This window comes from Oncorhynchus gorbuscha, linkage group LG06, assembly GCF_021184085.1.
Source record: "Oncorhynchus gorbuscha isolate QuinsamMale2020 ecotype Even-year linkage group LG06, OgorEven_v1.0, whole genome shotgun sequence".
Classification (NCBI taxonomy): domain Eukaryota; kingdom Metazoa; phylum Chordata; class Actinopteri; order Salmoniformes; family Salmonidae; genus Oncorhynchus; species Oncorhynchus gorbuscha.
In genome coordinates, this window is record NC_060178.1 from 41,734,487 (window position 1) to 41,758,067 (window position 23,581).

A 23,581-nucleotide genomic window follows, 5' to 3' on the forward strand; every position below is an offset into this window, starting at 1 on the left:
CGGACCGGACACTACCAGTTAAACACTACCTCTACTTCTCCTTCCTAAGTAGCTTACGGCTACAGTGCCAAGCACTCTCAATTTCCTTACTGTTGCCTTACTTCGCTTCTGTGAATGCCTGGCGTCACTCCTTAATTCTAGTGGTCATGTGGTGCCTGTTGCACATGACTTGATCACATAAATAAAGTTGAGAAATAAGTTCTCATGAAAATATCAGATATAGTTGTTTCTTCCGACCTCTGGATCCTTCATGCTTTCTAGAGCAGGGGTGGACAAACCACAGCGTGCGGGACATTCCAGGGCAAACTGGAACTTTTAGAACTAGATAGAAAGTATGTAGAAATTATAATGGACCTACACTACAGGTCAAAAGTTTTCGAACATAGTTTTGATGTCTTCATCATTATTCTACAATGTAGAAAATAGTAAAAATAAAGAAAAGCCCTTGAATGAGTAGGTGTATCCAAACTTTTGACTGGTACGGGACAAAAATTAAATTTGCGCCCGATTGTATGTGTGGGGTACAGATGAGGTAGTCATTCAGAAATTATGTTAAACACTATTACTGCACACAGTGAGTGAGACCTTGAAATTTATTATGTGACTTGTTAAGCACATTTTCCTCCTGAACTTATTTAGGGTTGCCATAACAAATGGGTTGAATACTTACTGACTCAAGACATTTCAGCTTTTCATTTTTTGATGAATTAGTAAAAATGTCTAAAAACATAATTCTACTTTGACATTATGAGTTATTGTTTGTAGGCCAGTGACACAAAAATCAACATTTTATCCATTTTTAATTCAGGCTGTAACACAACAAAATGTGAAAAAGTAAAGGGTTGGAAATACTTTCTGAAGGCACTGTACATGGAACATCATGTACATCATGTACAGTGAACATTAACGTTTAATAATCCTACTGCGCCTGACTCTAGAGTAGGGGTGGGCAAAGTTTTGGGCTTGAGGGCCACATCAAGATTTCAAAATTCAACGATTTGTTCGCCCAGTTTGTGGATAGAAAAAGGGAAGTTATTTGAAAATATACAGATCAAAAGTTTTAGACCTACTCAGGGTTTTTATTTTTTTTAAACTTTTTTTTGTTTACTACATCATTCCATGTGTTATTTCATAGTTTTGATGTCTTCACTATTATTCTACAATGTACAAATAGTAAAAATAGAGAAAAAAACTTTGAATGAGTAGGTGTGTCCAAACTTTTGACTTGTACTAATATATATATAAATAACCAATTATATTATATCCCCCCCACATCTAAAACCAAAGTTGCACCCCTGCACACAATTATCTGTAAGGTTCCTCAGTCGAGCAGTGAATTTCAAACACAGATTCAACCACAAAGACCAGAGAGGTTTTCTAAGGTCACCAATTGGTAAATGGGTAAAAATAAAAACAAATCACACATTGAATATCCCTTTGAGCATTGTGAAGTTATTCATTTGCTGCATCATGTTATGGGTATGATTAGGGCTGTTGAGGAGACCCTATTACCATCACTTCGGAGGTCGTGAGTCAGGACTGCAGTAAAATTCCATGTGACCGTTGAGTCACGGTAATCTACTCTTACGCACTCTGGACATGCGTTGACAGTACCCAACTCACTAACAACCATCAGGTCGCCAATGGCCTGGTACTCAGCGCTCTATTGTCCCTCTAACCATGCTGACATCAATGCAATCGACAATCACATGAAACATTTACCATCAAAATAGTATTGTGCTCATCTTACTGTGATGATCAATCTGTAGAAAGAAGTTCAACAACAGGTTGAAACTGAGTGGAAAACACGGCCATTGTTGATGTTGTTTCAAAGCCAAACAACAAAATGTACAGCACCTTCTATGGGGATTATTAAATCAAAACACCCACATGCATATTAGAGCTTATGCATACAGTGCATTCAGAAAATATTTTGACTTGTTAGTCTTACTCTAAAATGGATTTTTAAAAATACTCACCAATCTACACACAATACCCCATAATGACAAAGCGAAACAGGTTTTTAGAAATGTTTGCAAATGTATTAAAAATAAAACATTGAAATAACTTATTTACATAGGTTTTCAGAACCTTTGCTATGAGACTCGAAATTGAGCTCAGGTGCATCCTGTTTCCATTGATCATCCTTGAGATGTTTCTACAACTTGGAGTCCAGCTGTGGTAAATTCTATTGATTGGACATGAAAAGGTACACCCCTGTCTGTAGAAGGTCCCACAGTGCATGTGCAAAAACCAAGCCATGAGGTAGAAGGAATTGGCCGTAAAGCTCTGAGACAGAATTGTGTCGAGGCACAGATCTGGGGAAGGGTACCAAAACATTTCTGCATTTCACTATTTGTGATTTTATGAAGCCTGTGCCGGTGGAACATTTTTGATATGGGGCGCCGTCCTCAAACAATCGCAGGGCATGCTATCGCTGTTAAGCATATTGTAAATCTGACAATGTAGTTAGATGAACAAGAATTTAACCGATATGAGACACTTGTATGTACCTAAATGTTTAATATCCGTAATTTTTATTATTATTTATTTGAATTTTGCTACCTCCAATTTCACCGGAAGTTGTCGACAGGTGTCCCGCTAGACATTGACTGACCTTTTTGTCTTAAAGTAATGATGGACTGTCATTTCTCTTTGCTTATTTGAGCTGTTCTTGCCATAATATGGATGTGGCCTTTTACCAAACAGGGATATCTTCTGTATACCACCCCTACCATGTAACAACACAACTGACTGGCTTAAATGCATTATGGAAAGAAATTCCACAAATTAACAAGGCACACCTGTTAACTGAAATGCATTACAGGTGACTACCCAATGAAGCTGGTTGAGAGAATGCCAAGAGTGTGCAAAGCTGTCATCAAGGCAAAGGGTGGCTACTATATTTTTTGGTTATGACATGATGCCATATGTGTTATTTCATCATTTTTGATGTCTTCACTATTATTCTACAATGTAGAAAATAGCAAAAATAAAGAAAAACCCTGGGATGAGTAGGTGTGGCCAAACTTTTGCCTGGTTCGGTATATCCTTACAATGCAATCTTTTATTATTATATATTATTATATCCTTACAATGCAATCTTTTGATTACCAATGTGAAGAAATAGAGTGTAGTTTCAAAGCTTCATAAATGATGAATGTGTGTAGTAACAATGTTTCTGTAATTGTGCTACACAGAAAGCTGTTATATGGGTATGATCAGATTTTGTCTGGGTGATTTGGCCAAAATATATCACAATATTTCTACATTTTTGACAGTATTTTATGTTTCTGAATAATATAAGCTCTAAATTTGTTTTATGAAAAGTGCACGACACCTAGGAAGGCAACAAATGAATTCTAAGTGGTTTTAACAGGCTTTCTACATACGGATTGTTTTATACTCAACCAAACTAGGTCAAAACTGACAGTGAAGTAACTTTAAATGAATTTATCTATATAAAAATACCATTATAAACTCAGCAAAAAAAGAACATGTCCCCTTTTCAGGACCCTGTCTTTCAAATGTCATTCGTAAAAATATAAATAACTTCACAGATCTTTTGTAAAGAGTTTAAAGAGACAATAAAGAGGCCTTTCTACTGAATCTGAAAAACACCAAAAGAAAGATGCCCAAGGTCCCTGCTCATCTGTGTGAACGTGCCTTAGGCATGCTGCAAGGAGGCATGAGGACTACAGATGTGGCCAGGGCAATAAATTGCAATGTCTGTACTGTGAGACCCCTAAGACAGCTACAGGGAGACAAGATGGACAGCTGATTGACCTCGCAGTGGCAGACCACGTGTAAAACACCTGCACAGGATCGGTACATCCGAACATCACACCTGCGGGACAGGTACAAGATGGCAACAACAACTACCCGAATTACACCAGGAACGCACAATCCCTCCATCAGTGCTCAGACTGACCGCAATAGGCTGAGAGAGGCTGGACTGAGGGCTTGTAGGCCTGTTGTAAGGCAGGTTCTCACCAGACATCACTGGCAACAACGTTGCCTATGGGCACTAACCCACCGTCGCTGAACCAGACAGGACTGGCAAAAAGTGCTCTTCACTGACGAGTCGCGTTTTTGTCTCACCAGTGGTGATGGTCGGATTCATGTTTACCGTCGGAGGAATGAGCGTTACACTGAGTCCTGTACTCTGTGGAGCGGGATCGATCGTCATGGTCTGGGGCGATGTGTCACAGCATCATCAGACTGAGATTTTTGTGATTGCAGGCAATCTCAACGCTGTGCATTACAGGGAAGACATCCTCCTCCCTTATGTGGTACCCTTCCTGCAGTCTCATCCTGACATGACCCTCCAGCATGACAATGCCACCAGCCATACTGCTCGTTCTGTGCGTGATTTCCTGCAAGGCAGGAATGTCAGTGTTCTGCCATGGCCAGCGAAGAGCCCGCATCTCAATCCCATTGAGCACGTCTGGGACCTGTTGGATCGGCGGGTGAGGGCTAGGGCCATTTCCCTAGAAATGTCCGGGAACTTGCAGGTGCCTTGGTGGAAGACTGGGGAAACATCTCACAGCAAGAACTGACAAATCTGGTGCAGTCCATAAGGAGGAGATGCAATGCAGTACTTAAAGCAGCTGGTGGCCACACCAGATACTGACTGTTACTTTTGACCCCCCCCCCCCCTTTTATTCAGGGACACATTATTCCATTTCTTTTAGTCGCATGTCTGTGGAAATTGTTCAGTTTATGTCTCAGTTGTAGAATATTGTTATGTTAATACAAATATTTACACATATAAACGCAGTTGACAGTTAGAGGACAATACTTTTTTTGCGGAGTTCAGATGGTATTGAAAAAATGTATACCGGTTTACCTTAAAATATGATATCGGCCAGCCCTAGATCAGATGTCTTACAGGTATATTTCCTTTCTAATCAAGTGCAGCTCTAGCTCTGACAACAGTCTCTGACTGTGTGTGTGTGACCTACAGGTTCCTGCGAGCTGCCCTCTCTGTGTCCTCCCTGGTCTCCACGTCTGCAGCGGTTAACAGGACGATGTGGTGGCGATCGTGACACAGAGCCTTTAGACCAATGAAGAGCTGGATCCGCAAAGCACACACCTCCATGGTGATGGGAGGACAGGCCTGCACAACACAACAGCCAGTTACACTTAAGCGACTCATTACCTGGTGGTTGTTTACATTTAGTCGGTGAAATTGCAATTACCACTTTTGCATCTTTGGGATTCATTAAAATAATCACATTAATGTTGCTACATGCCAACCGTTTCTTGCAGATGTTATGGTCTTACACTGGAAACCGAAGGTGGCTTAAATGGTTTTGTTTGAATATGGGTCACAGGGCAGGGTAAATAGTCAAGAAACACAAAGTCACACTTTAGTAGCCTTTCGGGTAAATTCGATCAACTTCTATGCCTGTGCGCTTCCAACAATGAATCTTTCAGCACTTCACTCACGGCGGGGCGGGCACAGCACCCCAGGCACAGTTTCTGCGCGAAACTGTAGGATATATGGGACTCTTTGTAGTTCTTTGTGTGATTCGCTACCAGCTATGATACAAAACGTCAGAAATACTTTGAAAATAGCTGCAGCAGCAATTCTTTGCACATGTGCTCACACTCGCACATGCACTCACACTTTACTTTTTCAGTTCGCACACATCAATTTCTTAGGCGCATATGCGAGTGTGCTGCTCTGATTCCACTGTGTAACTGTTTGGCACGCACACATGTATAAACACAAACTGCAACTGTGTAAGTGGTTGTCATTTTGATCCCTTTCCAGCTCCTCCATCTTTGTGAATCTAACACACTGATCTTGAGCCAAGCAGCCATCCATCTGTAGTTCTGCAGAAGCTCTTATTCACTTTAATGGCTTCCTGTCTCATTGTGTAGCAGGGCCAATCAGAGCACAGCCAACCGAGGCACAGCCAATCACACACATGAAGGGAAGACATAGTCAAAGCGTCCTTCAGATCAATAATGAGGAGGTCTAATGCATAGAGGTAGGTGTAAGCAGTAGGCGTAAGTGGGATTGATCTGTCTTCCATTAGCTAAGGGCAGTAGAGTGATCCTCACCTTCATGGTGGTATCGATGTAAGGGTCCTCAGCTCTGGCTGCCACTGCAGAACACCTCACTGAGAAACATTGGAGAGCATTCCTGCCAAACACACAGGTACTATTACATTTAGAAGAGGTAGATGAGACCAGTCTCAAATAATCAATCAATCAGTAATATCAGTCTCCTTATCGTCGTATTCTTTCTCCTGTCCTTACTTGGTGATAATGTGGAGGAAGAGGTCAGTGAGGACGGCCTGCTGGGCTTTCTCTGGATACTGATAGACTGAGACCATCTCCACTCCACCCCTCACACTGTACACGTAGCCCGTGTTGGGCAGCGAGAAGAAACAGAACACACACGTCGGCTCCACCCCTCTCCCCCCCCCAGCACACACTTCCTGGTTAGCTGGTTGTCAGGGAGAGAAGACCAATAGAAAAGAAAGGGATGAGGAGTGAAGGAGGGAATGTAGAAATAGGTCCTATTTTAAAATGTGTGTGCCTCCTACCTACCTATGGATTTACAGTACATGTTAGTTCCATAGGCAGGGACAGCATAAGGAAGGTATGACTCACTGGTGAATACAGGGTGGAACTGCAGGGAGTGCAGGCGGGTATCCTCCACACTGCAGCCTTGGAAGAAGTCTGGAGCAAAACGTCTGGAGGGGAGACCCAATAGAATGAGACCAACCCCTAGTACGTACGCAGACAGACAGACAGAGACAGACAGACAGACAAGGGCTCCCAGTGGCGCAACGGTCTAAGGCACTGCATCTCAGTGCAAGGAGGGGAGACTGAATAGGATGAGACCAACCCCTAGTACGAACGCGCACACACACACACACACACACACACACACACACACACACACACACACACACACACACACACACACACACACACACACACACACACACACACACACACACACACACACACACACACACACACAGACAGACAGACAGACAGACAGACAGACAGACAGACAGACAGACAAGGGCTCCCAGTGGCGCAACGGTCTAAGGCACTGCATCTCAGTGCAAGAGGCGTCATTTCAGTCCCTGGTTTGAATCCAGGCTGAATCACATCTGGCTGTGATTAAAAGTCCCATAGGGCGGTGCTCAATTGGTCCAGCATCGTCAGGGTTTGGTCGGGGTAGGCAGTCATTGTAAATAAGAATTTGTTCTTAACGGACTTGCCTAGTTAAATAAAAAATACGACAACAGCTCCCACACGTACACACCTGTATAAGATATAGGTGATAGCGAGGATACCCCTGGCCTCACTCTCCATGCCTGTCCACTCCAGAGAGACCTTGACCCCACAGTCCTTAGCCCTGTCCCCCAGCAGCTCCTGGTGCTTAGGGAATATGAAGAAGTCATCCTGATCAAGGTGACCAGCAAGACCCTCTTTCCTCACCTCTGGGGAATATAAAGACAAGATAAACACAACCCAATCAGACAGAATACACAACCACACCATTTACGGTGCAGTTTGTAGTACAGTGTATTCAGACCCCTTTACTTTTCCCACATTTTGATACGTTACAGCCTTATTCTACCACTGTAGGGATGGTGCCAGGTTTCCTCCAGATGTGATGCTTGGCATTCAGGCCAAAGAGTTCAATCTTGGTTTCATTAGACCAGAAAATCTTGTTTCTCATGGTCTGAGAGTCTTTAGGTGCCTTTTGGCAAACTCCAAGCAGTCTATCATGTGCCTTTTACTGAGGAGTGGCTTCCATCTGGCCACTGTACCATAAAGGCCTGATTGGTGGAGTGATGCAGAGATGGGAGAACCTTCCAGAAAGACAACCATCTCCACAGAGGAACTCTAGAGCTCTGTTAGAGTGACCATCAGGTTCTTGGTCACCTCCCTGACCAAGGCCCTTGCTTAGTTTGGCAGGGTGGTCAGCTCTAGGAAGCTCTTGGTGGTTCCAAACATCCTAAATTAAAAATAATGGAGGCCAATGTGTTCTTGTGGACCTTCAATAATGCAGAAATGTTTCTGTACCCTTCAGAGATCTGTGCCTCGACACAATCCTGTCTCTGACCTCTCCGGACAATTCCTTCGACTTCATGGCTTGGTTTTTGCTCTGACATTCACTGTCAACTGTGGGACCTTATATAGGCCAGGTGTGTGCCTTTCCAAATCATGTCCAATCAATAGAATTTACCACAAGTCGACTCCAATCAAGTTGTAGAAACATTCCAAGGATGATCAATGGAAACAGGATGCACCTGAGCTCAATTTTGAATCTCATAGCAAAGGGTCTGAATACTTATGTAAATAAGGTATTCGCGAAAAAAAGCACAATCGTTGCACGAATGTACCAAACCATAAACGTCAATGCCTTTCTTAAAATCAATACACAGAAGTATATATTTTTTTAACTGCATATTTAGTTAAAAGAAAGAAATTCATGTTAGCAGGCAACATTAACTCAATTGTGTCACACCTCTCTTGCTTTCATTGCACGCAGAGTCAGGGTATATGCAACAGTTTGGGCCGCCTGGCTTGTTGCGAACTAATTTGCCAGAATTTTACATAATTATGACATAACATTGAAGGTTGTGCAATGTAGCTGCAATATTTAGACTTAGGGTTGCCACCCGTTCGATAAAACACTGTGTTTTTGCATTTTAACCATATTGAGCATGTTTCATTACTTATTTGAGACTGAATAGATTTGATTTATGTATTATATTAAGTTAAAATACGTGTTCATTGTTCATTCTGTTTTGTTGTAATTGTCTGTTACAAATATATATAATTAATTCATTAATCTAACGATTAATCGGTATCGACTTTTTTAGTCCTCCAATAATTGGTATTATGATTATGAAAAATCATAAATCGGTCAACCTCTAGTGTATACATACGTCAATGTTATTCTCAGAGGCAACCCATCATATCCCAGTCAGCGTGATCAAAACAATCTTGAAGCATGGATTCCGATTGGTCAGACCAGTGTTGAACGGCCCTTACCACGTGTACTTCCTGTTTGAGTTTCTGCCTTTCAGAAGGGAGGACAGGATGGAGGCATGATCTGATTTGCTGAAGGGAGGGCGGGGGAGGGCCTTGTAGCCGTCCCGGAAGGGAGATTAGTAATGGTTGAGAGTTTAAGCACAAGTGGTGCAGGAAATGTGTCGATAAGACATTGGTCATGTTTTCTTTAGAGTTGCCTTATTAAAGTCCCCAGCTACAATAAATGCATCCTCAGGATATGCGGTTTCCAATTTACACAAAGTCCAGTGTAGTTCTTTGAGAGCCATCAGTATCGACTTGATGGGGAATATACATGGCTGTGACGATAACCGAAGAGAATTCTCTCAGGAGGTAATGCCGTCGGCATTTGATTGTGAGGTATTCTAGGTCGGGTGAAGAAAAGGACTTGAGTTCCTGTACATTACCACATCACACCATGAGTAGTTAATCATGAAACACACTGTGTAGAGCTAGTCATGTTACCTATCTCATTGTTGGGTTCTGCTCCAGTGATCATATCCTTGGGGACTAGACATTGGTCCTGGGACTTCTTGTCAGCTGACTTCTCGGTAGGGGCGGAGCCAGGAAGTCTCTCCAGCTTGACTACCAGCACTTCGAGCTCTGCCTGCAGGGCAATGTACCCCGCACAGATCGCCACCTGCAGGCAGGGATGGCAACATTAATAAATACTCTATTAAATAATATTTTGTATGCAAAATTTGCATTACAGAATTAACTTCCCAAACCCTAACCTCGTCCTCACCAGGCTAAATGCTACCAAATATAACAGGCTCCACAGAAAGAACTGGCTGGTAGATGAGATTACCGAAATCCCAACCCCTACCTGTTGGGGCGACAGTCCTGGGAGGTGGAGGATCAGACAACGCTCAAAGTCCAGGATGGAGAGCTTATCGTTGAGGGCCTGTCTCTTGAGACTGAACAGCACCAGGCTCTTAGGACAGCCCACCAGCAGGTCCCCTGTCACCCCACAGCACGCTACACACAGTGGGCGCTCAAACAGCGGAATCTCAATGATCTCCATCTGCTCCTTGGGAGCCCCACGCATGGATGAGCCACGCAGGAAGTGGCCCAGCAGACGCACACCCACACGTGTCTTCTCAGCCACCTGGTAGCGCCAGTTGGTGTAGGTGCGGAGGTAGGTGACATTGTTCTTCTCCTCGATGGTCACCAGGTAGTCCCCTGGGGTGGGAGGGCAAGACAAGGGAGGACAGAGGAGAGAGAATTGAGAACACGGATGAGGACATCGTCATGAGTGGAGAGTTATTTAATTATTATATTCCAAATTCATTCATTTATATTCTGTGTATATTCTGTAGGAAATTAGCCTGGATGAATTTTCAATGTAAGACACTTTTTTTTTTACAAGGGATCCAAATTAGACTGTTTTTTTTCCTTTGACTGCACCACACTCCCTCAGGAGTTTACCAAAGTACTGTATGAAAATAGGCTTAAACTGCTTCTCCAATAGAAATCCCTGAACAGACTTTCAGGTGATGTCATGGCAACGTTGGCTAGCAAAGCTTATGCGTTGAAACACGTCATCGGTTCTAACGTTCGTCTCATTTACATTTTACATTTAAGTCATTTAGCAGACGCTCTTATCCAGAGCGACTTACAAATTGGTGCATTCACCTTATGACATCCAGTGGAACAACCACTTTACAATAGTGCATCTAAATATTTTAAGGGGGGAGGGGGTGAGAAGGATTACTTTATCCTATCCTAGGTATTCCTTAAAGAGGTGGGGTTTCAAGTGTCTCCGGAAGGTGGTGATTGACTCCGCTGTCCTGGCGTCGTGAGGGAGTTTGTTCCACCATTGGGGAGCCAGAGCAGCGAACAGTTTTGACTGAGCTGAGCGGGAACTGTACTTCCTCAGTGGTAGGGAGGCGAGCAGGCCAGAGGTGGATGAACGCAGTGCCCTTATTTGGGTGTAGGGCCTGATCAGAGCCTGGAGGTACTGAGGTGCCGTTCCCCTCACAGCTCCGTAGGCAAGCACCATGGTCTTGTAGCGGATGAGAGCTTCAACTGGAAGCCAGTGGAGAGAGCGGAGGAGCGGGGTGACGTGAGAGAACTTGGGAAGGTTGAACACTAGACGGGCTGCGGCGTTCTGGATGAGTTGTAGGGGTTTAATGGCACAGGCAGGGAGCCCAGCCAACAGCGAGTTGCAGTAATCCAGACGGGAGATGACAAGTGCCTGGATTAGGACCTGCGCCGCTTCCTGTGTGAGGCAGGGTCGTACTCTGCGGATGTTGTAGAGCATGAACCTACAGGAACGGGCCACCACCTTGATGTTAGTTGAGAACGACAGTTTGTTGTCCAGGATCACGCCAAGGTTCTTAGCGCTCTGGGAGGAGGACACAATGGAGTTGTCAACCGTGATGGCGAGATCATGGAACGGGCAGTCCTTCCCCGGGAGGAAGAGCAGCTCCGTCTTGCCGAAGTTCAGCTTGAGGTGGTGATCCGTCATCCACACTGATATGTCTGCCAGACATGCAGAGATGCGATTCGCCACCTGGTCATCCGAACAATGCATTTGCACCCATACAGAAAAAAGATTGCCGTTTTGAAACTGCATTAAAATGCAGTAACTGCATCGGACTGTGGTATTTTGGACGCAGTAATTGCAGCATACTGCAGTTATACTGCACCCTAACTAAAGTTATACTGCATTCGAGGGGCGCAACTTTCATTGGGGACAGGGAGGCCATACCCTCCCCACATTCTGAAATGGCATTTTTGTCCCCACCAGTTTTATAATCACCAGTTTTATAATAAATGATGCGGCGTTGTGCTTTAGGACCATGCGGACGCTTCCGAGCAGCCGGGGAGGCTATTTTGAGTATTTATCCAACTGGATAAAAACAAGAAATAATAATAATGCCCCCCCCCCACTTCTAAAACCAAAGTTGTGCCCCTGCTGCAATCTTTTTTCGCATGGGCAGGCCATCAAATCAAAGGCACTCCTTCGATATAAAAGTTGTTTTTGACGAAAATGAGGGGGGGGCGTAATAACATGTTCAACTGCTTAAAACATTGGCTCGAATCGAGGTCGTGCCTTTAGATTTCGAGAAAACTAACAAAGGAAGAATGTTTCACTCATTGACTTCTCACACCCCTAACCCCGGCCTGTTTGCTGCGCCTCTGGGTTTATAAACAATGTGAGTAAACAACAGCGCAAAGACAGAAAGGATAAGTGGAATTAAGAAAGTGACACACCTATCTCGCTGTGCAGGATGCTCTGCACAGTCCCCATGGTGGCGAAGCGGCAGATAAGAGGACACCCCTCCGCTTCCAGTTGAAATGCCTCGATCTTGCATCCTCCCGCGGACTCCACAAACAAGACACCCCCGCCACAACACACTAACCCAGGCTCCTGTTCGGCTTGCACGATTTGCTGGGAAGCGAATGGATGGCAGTTGTATACGTGAACCATCTTCACTGTTTTTCCCGTAATTTACGTCGAGAAACACGATGTGTACATCAAGGTAGATACATCGCTTCTGTCCGGATAATACGGGGCTTTGTTTTCACTGTCTATATCGAGGTTAGCCAGCTACACCCAGAGGCTAGCTAGCTAGATAACTTGATCATATCACATGCCCCCACCGTCTTGTGATGAGCAGGCAGAATTCGTTTATCTTGAAATATATATATATATATTTTTACCTAGTCCCTGGTAAGTTTACTCCACTTGCTCTTTTCTACACAGAAATCCTATGTATACGCTAACTATATCTGAAAGGGAACACAGTTTGAAGAATTCATGCGGTGCTAATTGTGAAAGTGAAAACCAGAAACAACAACTCCATCTCCAGCGATGATTGGTTGATTTCCCTGTCATTTAAGGCGCTGTGACTTGCATTTGCTATTGTGCACCACAACTCCATCTACTGTAAAACCACAGTGCCAGATTGCGAAATATTTGTGAGTAATTTGTTTGACATTAATCATGGTTTTGAAACGCACACTTTTGCCCTTCACGTCAGATGAGAACATGTTTAATTGTATAACACATCTGTCAATGTCACCTCCAGGGCTCCATATGAATTGGATACAATTGAACAATAAATGATGACCATTGAAAATATATTCATTGTAAACCATTAATTTATTGCTCTGATACACACACATTATAGTTCATATTATCATACAGTACAATGTTGTGGAATTCTTTACATATGTGATCCAAAATAGCAAAAGAAACATCCAGCCAGGGCAAAAGAGGGGAAGTATTGGAGTCATAGTGCCATCGTTACCAAATAGCTTTGATCTCATAAAAAAAGTGTTAATTAGCTGTTATTGCAGTAACGTAAGATGTTTATCAATCAGATTTGAAACCTGTCCAGTCCCAAGTAGTTTTTTCTCTTGCCTGGACAGTTGCTTGCTGCTGGTGAGGCTCTTTGAGGTGGGGGATAGGACCACCACGACCCCACAGCAAGCAGTGTGTGTGCATGTTTATGGTTCTCATCACTTCTTCTCTAGCCTGAGAGATGGACATAAAAATTATAATAACTTTAAGTGCTTACGAAATGGGTCAATCAGAACATGCCCACTCCGAGATCAACCCCTTCCTTTCCCCTACCCCTAGACCTAGTCTTGGTCCTGAATTTACATCACAATTTAGTCAGATCTGGACTGGAACAAACTCCTACATTGTGGGGGTCTCATCTGCCCAATTTCTGAGGTTACTGCTGTGCTGTCTCTATGTTACTGAGGTTCCATCATAGTATGGCAGTGATGGCACTGTTGTGGAAATTCCCAACCTCTGGTTCAAAGATTTCACACTTGAACTCGATGGGAAGTTTGATCTCAAACATGCCATCATCCAGAGTGGTGTGAGAGCCTGTGCCAAGCCCTTGTGCTTAGGGAACAGAACACAGCATATTATTGGTCAAACAGAAAAACAGGATATGATGACATAGTGAAATCACTGAGAATGGTGTGATGCTGATGTGGGTCTACAGTAGGCTACCTTCCTCCACTGAATAGTTGCCAGCTTGTCACATACAAATCATAATTTTGATCAGTTGGTTTTCCCTTTTTACCTATTTCAGAATATGATAGACAGTGTGTAGCTGTAGTGTAGTGCTCCATTGAAAATTCACAGTCCATCATTTTACATTGGGTCAGATCAACGTCAGGATTGTCCTTAGCAGAGACCGTCTCTTGAATGGTGAACTCCACAAAGTAGGACGGACACTCAACCCACTGTGAAGATGACAGCAAAGTGATTTTAACTTGAAATAGTTGTCACAACATCAAGTTTTGTGAGCAAGAGTCACATCTATTTCCTTAAAATGCTTTTATGATTTTTGGTTGCACCTCATCTCATGCTGGTTAAGTGCCACCTAGTCCTCTCCAAGACAATAGCAAAGTAACATTTTATTTCAATAGCAAAATTGTCATATTTGCCATACGACATAGAATGAACTCACCGACCTGCATGTTAGCTACTGTTAGGTTGAGGAGAGTGTAGTAGTTGGTAAGGCAACTCTTTCTGTTGTATGTCTGGAGGGACAGATTGGCCGTCTCCGCTATGATGGGGTCATCCAGGCACTCTACTGTTGGACAGTCTGGACATGTGTCGACGATGACCGTGGCAGGCACTGGACACAAGGCTCACTACTATAGGTCATTACTACAGGTTAGTCAAACTAAAGCAACAATACACCAGTAGGTCATTCAGCTGAAGGGGTTTTGTGGTTACAGTACATACGGTATATTTTTCCTGACCTACTGACCTGACCAGGAAGAACGAAACCCTACTAGCCAGACTCTACCTTGTTGGATGGTACATTTTATTGCTGCGGAGTTCCACACTTTTCCCAACGTACAGTAGATAGATGCCATACACTTCCCATACACCTGTTTAGTGGTAAGAGAGTTTCATAAAAAAATCATACTCCCCACACCCTGTAAGCCAACCTGGACTCCGGGGTAGACGTAACATAGTAAATGAAAAATCCGGGTCACTCAAATATGTTACATTTGGTATGGTATTTCTTAATTTGCGAATGTCCATCATCCATTTTGTATGATAGGTTACGAATTACATTTGCTGTGGCTAGCGTTAGATAGGTGCCTAATGTTAGCTAGGTGGCTTAAGTCAGCTAGGCTAAGGGTTCAGCTTAAGGTTACGGTCAAGGTTACAGTCAGGGTTAGGTTCAAGGGTTAGGGGAAGGGTTAGCTAACATGCTAAGTAGCTAAAAAGTAGTAAGTAGTTGCTAAAGTTGTCCGTGATGAGACTCCAACACGTAACCTTTGTGTTGCTAGATGTTCGCCCGACCAACCACGCTCCTTTTGTTTTAGCCTTAAGTAACCTCTATCTAACCATACCAAACATAACATATGGGTCAGAGGAGATGGCTGCCGTTTTATGTGCTCCTAACCAATTGTGCTATTTTGTGTGTTTTTCCACGTTGTTTGTAACTTATTTTGTATACAATGTTTCTGCCACCGTCTCTTATGACCGAAAATAACTTCTGCATATCAGAACAGGCTAAGCGACAAAACCGGACTAAGATTGAATCCTCTACACTGGCTCCAACGCTCGTCGGATGTGGCAGGTCTTGCAAACTATTAGGGACAATAAAGGGAAGCCCAGCCGTGAGCTGCCTAGTGACATGAGCATACCAAATGAGCTAAATTACTTATATGCTCGCTTCGAAGCAAACACTGAAGCATGCATGAGAGCACCAGCTGTTCCCGACGACTGTGTGATCACGCTCTCTATAGACCTTTAAACAGGCCGAAGGGCCAGACGGATTACCAAGATGTTTACTCCGAGCATGCGCTGACAACTGGCAAGTGTCTTCACTGACATTTTCAACCTGTCTCTACACCTAAAGTCTACGACACCTGTTGTATTTGTTGCATGTGACAGATAACATCTGTGATACTAATTTGAGTGTCCCAGAATTTTGTTTGCTATATTACGTCTAGTCTATGAGACCCCTACATGCTATACTTCTTACTGGTATGTCAGCTACATCCTTCACTTCACATTTCTTCCATGGCTTCCTGCTGATCACTTGACATTTTGTCTCCAGCACATCTATGGTTAAATATCACCTCTCCTTCCTGGGGCAGGAGGTGGAGGTAGGGAGGGAGTTAGTCCAGTAAATGGGTAGAAAGCCAAATATGCATGCAATAGTAATTTGACAACTTTGCCTGTTCACTACATAATGTATTGTGACAGCCCACCCCCCTCATTCCAAAAATACTTACATTATAGTAACTGTCACAAATTGTGGCCAAGTAATGTTTTTATAATATTGGATTTTAAAGCCAAGACATAAATAGAAATGTTGACCAAGAACAACTAGAATGGGCAGCAGGAGAACGAAGAGTGAAAAAAACAACAGTAAACCCAACCACACCCAACATTTATCAGCCTCCCCCCACCCCTATCAAGGCTCCTCTGCATGGTTTCCATTCTGCAAGAGAATAGAGACCATAGATGGGACTGTGATTCCTGTTCAAACAGTGCCATAGTACTAACGTTAACGTTCCTGGTTTATGTCTGAAGTTGTTACTTCCTACATCGTAGGCTGAGATGAAATATTCATATTTCAAAGGGTATTCAAAAGTATTATCCTTGCTGTTGGAAAGCTGATATGTTGTAGATATTAGCAAAAAATGTACAGGGTTGTCCTCGGTCAAATGAGCTTTGTGAGCTTTGTAAACGTTTTCATGCTAATCGCGAGCTAGCGCTGCTAGGGCTAGGTAGCATTGAAATTATAGCTAGCCAGCCAGCCTGCCTGAAACTTTATACCTTCAGTTGTTGTTTTGCCTAAAAATACAAAAACATGTTTGACGTCAGTACTCCTTTCATAATAAGTCACCTTTATGTAACTAGCAGGGCTGTAAAAATATTACAAAACGGCGCCGTTCACTGTGACTATGGCCGGGATGTGCGGCTAAGGAACGTTATCAAGCGAACTAGTAACTACTTTAGCAATCCAGCCATTTAAATACCAGCATTCATTACAACAAAATACACTGCTCAAAGAAATAAAGGGAACACTAAAATAAGACATCCTAGATCTGAATGAATGAAATATTCTTATTAAATACTTTTTTCTTTACATAGTTGAATGTGCTGACAACAAAATCACACAAAAATGATCAATGGAAATCAAATTTATCAACCCATGGAGGTCTGGATTTGGAGTCACACTCAAAATTAAAGTGGAAAACCACACTACAGGCTGATCCAACTTTGATGTAATGTCCTTGAAACAAGTCAAAATGAGGCTCAGTAGTGTGTGTGGCCTCCACGTGCCTGTATGACCTCCCTACAACGCCTGGGCATGCTCCTGATGAGGTGGCGGATGGTCTTCCGAGGGATCTCCTCCCAGACCTGGACTAAAGCATCCACCAACTCCTGGACAGTCTGTGGTGCAACGTGGCGTTGGTGAATGGAGAGAGACATGATGTCCCAGATATGCTCAATTGGATTCAGGTCTGGGGAACAGGCGGGCCAGTCCATAGCATCAATGCCTTCCTCTTGCAGGAACTGCTGACACACTCCAGCCACATGAGGTCTAGCATTGCCTTGCATTAGGAGGAACCCAGGGCCAACCGCACCAGCATATGGTCTCACAAGGGGTTTAAGGATCTCATCTCGGTACATAATTGCAGTCAGGCTACCTCTGGCGAGCACATGGAGGGCTGTGCGGCCCCCCAAAGAAATGCCACCCCACACCATGACTTACCCACCGCCAAACCGGTCATGCTGGAGGATGTTGCAGGCAGCAGAACGTTCTCCACGGCGTCTCCAGACTGTCACGTCTGTCACATGTGCTCAGTGTGAACCTGCTTTCATCTGTGAAGAGCACAGGGCGCCAGTGGCGAATTTGCCAATCTTGGTGTTCTCTGGCAAATGCCAAACGTCCTGCACGGTGTTGGGCTGTAAAAGCACAACCCCCACCTGTGGACGTCGGGCCCTCAGACCACCCTCATGGAGTCTGTTTCTGACCGTTTGAGCAGACACATGCACATTTGTGGCCTGCTGGAGGTCATTTTGCAGGGCTCTGGCAGTCCTCCTCCTGCTCCTCCTTGCACAAAGGCAGAGGTAGCGGTCCTGCTGCTGGGTTGTTGCCCTCCTATGGCCTCTTCCACGTCTCCTGATGTACTGGCCTGTCTCCTGGTAGCGCCTCCATGCTCTGGACACTACGCTGACAGACACAGCAAACCTTCTTGCCACAGCTCGCATTGATGTGCCATCCTGGATGACCTGCACTACCTGAGCCACTTGTGTGGGTTGTAGACTCCGTCTCATGCTACCACTAGAGTGAAAGCACCGCCAGCATTCAAAAGTGACCAAAATATCAGCCAGGAAGCATAGGAACTGAGAAGTGATCTGTGGTTATCACCTGCAGAACCACTCCTTTATTGGGGGTGTCTTGCTAATTGCCTATAATTTCCACAGTCTATTCCATTTGCACAACAGCATGTGAAATTTATTGTCAATCAGTGTTGCTTCCTAAGTGGACAGTTTGATTTCACAGAAGTGTGATTGACTTGGAGTTACATTGTGTTGTTTAAGTGTTCCCTTTATTTTTTTGAGCAGTGTATATATATTCTACATATACTAGCTACATATAAAATACTCCCTTGGCCTAATCAGACTTACAATATTAGTGACACATAGGCCTAAGTTACTTGCACTGCTGTCTCAGTCTCTTAGCCTCCAACATAACTGCATAGCCATACACAGATCCGTCCTCTGTGTTAGCTAGCAGATCAACTTTATGATTATGTAATAATAGTATTTAAAAAGAATCAACCTTGTAAACGTGGTCCAGGATTATCGGTGAGCAGAAGCCGAGTGCAGCCATTTAGGGTATGTTTGCAGCGGATATGGAAGTTCCTTCTCCCCATCTTCAATTGTGGTGTTGTTGCATCAAACTGATTTAATGAAGGAGGAGCTAGGGAAATTGGGTGGTAAAATTTGCATATTAAAGAACACGTTCTAAGTTAGCGTGTGTAGGTGTTTATTAGGCAGCTATTAGTCGTTAATTTTTAACGTGTGCAGGACCGCTTGCAGCCGTTTATTTAGCACACGGCGCCGACAGAGATGGCCGCCTCGCTTCGCGTTCCTAGGAAACTATGCAGTTTTTTGTTTTTTTACGTGTTATTTCTTACATTAGTACCCCAGGTCATCTTAGGTTTCATTACATACAGTCGAGAAGAACTACTGAATATAAGATCAGCGTCAACTCACCATCAGTACGACCAAGAATCTGACTTTCACGAAGCGGACCCTGTGTTCTGCCTTTCAACCAGGACAACGGAATGGATCCCATTCGGCGACCCAAAAAAACTCCGGAGACGGGCACATCGTGCACCACTCCCCAGCATTCTTCTCGCCAATGTCCAGTCTCTTGACAACAAGGTTGATGAAATCCGAGCAAGGGTAGCATTCCAGAGGGACATCAGAGACTGTAACGTTCTTTGCTTCACGGAAACATGGCTCACTGGAGAGACGCTATCGGAGGCGGTGCAGCCAGCGGGTTTCTCCACGCATCGCGCCGACAGAAACAAACAACTTTCTGGTAAGAAGAGGGGCGGGGGCGTATGCCTTATGGCTAACGAGATGTGGTGTGATGACAGAAACATACAAGAACTCAAATCCTTCTGTTCACCTGATTTAGAATTCCTCACAATCAAATGTAGACTGCATTATCTACCAAGAGAATTCTCGTCGATTATAATCACAGCCGTATATATTCCCCCCCAAGCAGACACATCGATGGCTCTGAACAAACTTTATTTGACTCTTTGCAAACTGGAATCCATTCATCCGGAGGCTGCATTCTTTGTAGCTGGGGATTTTAACAAGGCCAATCTGAAAACAAGACTCCCTAAATTGTATCAGCATATCGACTGCGCAACCAGAGCGGGAAAAACCTTGGATCATTGTTACTCTAACTTCCGCGACACATATAAGGCCCTGCCCCGCCCTCCTTTCGGAAAAGCTGACCACGATTCCATTTTGTTGATCCCTGCCTACAAACAGAAGCTAAAACAAGAAGCTCCCACGCTGAGGTCTGTCCAACGCTGGTCCGACCAAGCTGATTCCACACTCCAAGACTGCTTCCATCACGTGGACTGGGATATGTTTCGTATTGCGTCAGACAGCAACATTGACGAATACGCTGATTCGGTGTGCGAGTTCATTAGAACGTGCATTGAAGATGTCGTTCCCATAGCAACGATTAAAACATTCCCTAACCAGAATCCGTGGATTGATGGCAGCATTCACGTGAAACTGAAAGCGCGAACCACTGCTTTTAATCAGGGTAAGGTGACTGGTAACATGACTGAATACAAACAGTGCAGTTATTCCCTCCGCAAGGCTATCAAACAAGCTAAGCGTCAGTATAGAGACAAAGTAGAATCTTAATTCAACGGCTCAGACACAAGAGGTATGTTGCAGGGTCTACAGTCAATTACGGACTACAGGAAGAAAACCAGCCCAGTCACAGACCAGGATGTCTTAATCCCAGGCAGACTAAATAACTTTTTTGCCCGCTTTGAGGACAATACAGTGCCACTGACACGGCCTGCAACGAAAACATGCGGACTCTCCTTCACTGCAGCCGAGGTGAGTAAAACATTTAAACGTGTTAACCCTCGCAAGGCTGCAGGCCCAGACGGCATCCCCAGCCGCGCCCTCAGAGCATGCGCAGACCAGCTGGCTGGTGTGTTTACGGACATATTCAATCAATCCTTATACCAGTCTGCTGTTCCCACATGCTTCAAGAGGGCCACCATTGTTCCTGTTCTCAAGAAAGCTAAGGTAACTGAGCTAAACGACTACCGCCCCGTAGCACTCACTTCCGTCATCATGAAGTGCTTTGAGAGACTAGTCAAGGACCATATCACCTCCACCCTACCTGACACCCTAGACCCACTCCAATTTGCCTACCGCCCAAATAGGTCCACAGACGATGCAATCTCAACCACACTGCACACTGCCCTAATCCATCTGGACAAGAGGAATACCTATGTAAGAATGCTGTTCATCGACTACAGCTCGGCATTTAACACCATAGTACCCTCCAAGCTCGTCATCAAGCTCGAGACCCTGGGTCTCGACCCCGCCCTGTGCAACTGGGTACTGGACATCCTGACGGGCCGCCCCCAGGTGGTGAGGGTAGGCAACAACATCTCCACCCCGCTGATCCTCAACACTGGGGCCCCACAAGGGCGCGTTCTGAGCCCTCTCCTGTACTCCCTGTTCACCCACGACTGCGTGGCCACGCACGCCTCCAACTCAATCATCAAGTTTGCGGACGACACAACAGTGGTAGGCTTGATTACCAACAACGACGAGACGGCCTACAGGGAGGAGATGAGGGCCCTCGGAGTGTGGTGTCAGGAAAATAACCTCACACTCAACGTCAACAAAACTAAGGAGATGATTGTGGACTTCAGGAAACAGCAGAGGGAACACCCCCCCCTATCCACATCGATGGAACAGTAGTGGAGAGGGTAGTAAGTTTTAAGTTCCTCGGCATACATATCACAGACAAACTGAATTGGTCCACTCACACAGACAGCATCGTGAAGAAGGCGCAGCAGCGCCTCTTCAACCTCAGGAGGCTGAAGAAATTCGGGTTGTCACCAAAAGCACTCACAAACTTCTACAGATGCACAATCGAGAGCATCCTGGCGGGCTGTATCACCGCCTGGTACGGCAACTGCTCCGCCCACAACCGTAAGGCTCTCCAGAGGGTAGTGAGGTCTGCACAACGCATCACCGGGGGCAAACTACCTTCCCTCCAGGACACCTACACCACCCGATGTTACAGGAAGGCCATAAAGATCATCAAGGACAACAACCACCCGAGCCACTGCCTGTTCACTCCGCTATCATCCAGAAGGCGAGGTCAGTACAGGTGCATCAAAGCTGGGACCGAGAGACTGAAAAACAGCTTCTATCTCAAGGCCATCAGACTGATAAACAGCAACCACTAACACTGAGTGGCCGCTGCCAACACACTGACTCAACTCCAGCCACTTTAATAATGGGAATTGATGGGAAATTATGTAAAATATACCACTAGCCACTTTAAACAATGCTACCTAATATAATGTTTACATACCCTACATTATTCATCTCATATGAATATGTATATACTGTACTCTATATCATCTACTGCATCCTTCTGTAATACATGTATCACTAGCCACTTTAACTATGACACTTTGTTTACATACTCATCTCATATGTATATACTGTACTCGATACCATCTACCGTATCTTGCCTATGCTGCTCTGTACCATCACTCATTCATATATCTTTATGTACATATTCTTATCCCCTTACACTGTGCATAAGACAGTAGTTTGGAATTGTTAGTTAGATTACTTGTTGGTTATTACTGCATTGTCGGAACTAGAAGCACAAGCATTTCGCTACTCTCGCATTAACATCTGCTAACCATGTGTATGTGACAAATAAAATTAGATTTGATTTGCACGCGCTTTTTTGATGCGTGTAGGCGTTAATTTAGCGATTGAAGATGTTAATGTAGGGCTTGCACCTGCTTAAATATTGCGTTTTGACCACGTGCTTTAGGAAAAAAACAGTGTTCCATAGGAAACACAGAATTCTGCTCATTAATCCAAGTTCTAATTAGGTCGCTTTTTCTTAACCGATTTCGCCATTTACTATTTATCTTTCTAGGCAAGTCAGTTATATATAGTGTAATGACCCGACTAGATCATAAAGGAACAATTGTCCAGACAGAGGCTTGAGTTTACGAATTGACGGTTTATTACACCAACTTTACACAGGCTACTGTTTGGGCCGTAGCACACGCCAAATAGATGACACAAGCCAATCGTGACCTTCTCTTGTGAAGCCCAGACGTAAGAGAGAGAGAACAAAAGCTGAACCTGGTCTTAACTTCCAATGCTCCACCCCCTGCCCAACCACCCATCCACACATGACCACTCCACCAACCACCAGGATGCCCGGCATCAGAACATTCCAGGCATTCCCGTGATTGGCAGATAGCAGGTTGATTGACAGGTTGGACCCCGCGAACACCGGGTACTGGTCAGTACAACACAACCACCTCCTAGCCTAACACATAACACACAGCTGTCTGTGCGGGTCGCTACACAGCCCCCCACCACAAAGTCCCTCGTCCCCGAGGGAACAAACAAAGTCTCTGAAGCGACCCGGAGGTCTCCTTTGCCTGCGTGGTCGTGATGGTCGCAGAGTGCCCCTCTGGGACCCAGGGGATGAAGGCAGGGATATGGGTGACAAGGAAGCGGGAACGGGTAATACAGTCCGTGGCTCTGGGGAACCACGCGGTGACACAGGGGGGGAGACAGGGGGAGTGGGCTGTCTGGAGCCTTGTCTGCGGCACCTGAGGGTGGGTGCCTGGAGAATGTCATTGCCAGAGAGGGGAATTGTGGGGGTTCCTGGGGTTTGGGGAGAAGAGGCCCCTCTGTATGGGGCTAACCTGTCCCGGTGCAGTGCCACCTTTCTCCCCCTGGGAG

General features: G+C 44.7%; 2 protein-coding genes across 2 annotated transcripts in view; both read right to left on the reverse strand.

Annotated features, from left to right (window-relative positions):
* The window catches only part of LOC124037983 (Hermansky-Pudlak syndrome 3 protein-like), a 20,766-nt gene extending 7,883 nt beyond the window's left edge, over positions 1-12,883 (reverse strand). Inside the window, exons 1-8 of the mRNA XM_046353307.1 lie at positions 12,274-12,883; positions 9,881-10,236; positions 9,520-9,694; positions 7,295-7,472; positions 6,628-6,710; positions 6,271-6,460; positions 6,073-6,154; positions 4,965-5,119 (exon numbers count right to left, since the gene is read on the reverse strand). Coding sequence (XP_046209263.1) covers positions 4,965-5,119; positions 6,073-6,154; positions 6,271-6,460; positions 6,628-6,710; positions 7,295-7,472; positions 9,520-9,694; positions 9,881-10,236; positions 12,274-12,490 — 1,436 coding nt within the window. The 5' untranslated portion in view covers positions 12,491-12,883. The remainder of the gene's footprint in view (positions 1-4,964; positions 5,120-6,072; positions 6,155-6,270; positions 6,461-6,627; positions 6,711-7,294; positions 7,473-9,519; positions 9,695-9,880; positions 10,237-12,273) is intronic.
* Positions 12,884-13,159: 276 nt separating this feature from the next.
* On the reverse strand, positions 13,160-16,121 carry si:ch211-284e20.8 (uncharacterized protein LOC563738 homolog; the record flags this gene model as incomplete). Its single annotated transcript, XM_046354773.1, has 5 exons — positions 13,160-13,918; positions 14,040-14,265; positions 14,497-14,663; positions 14,892-14,922; positions 16,032-16,121. Coding segments are annotated over 5 exons (654 nt in total), but the record flags the coding sequence as incomplete, so codon positions are not given.
* Between the last annotated feature and the right edge of the window lie 7,460 nt (positions 16,122-23,581).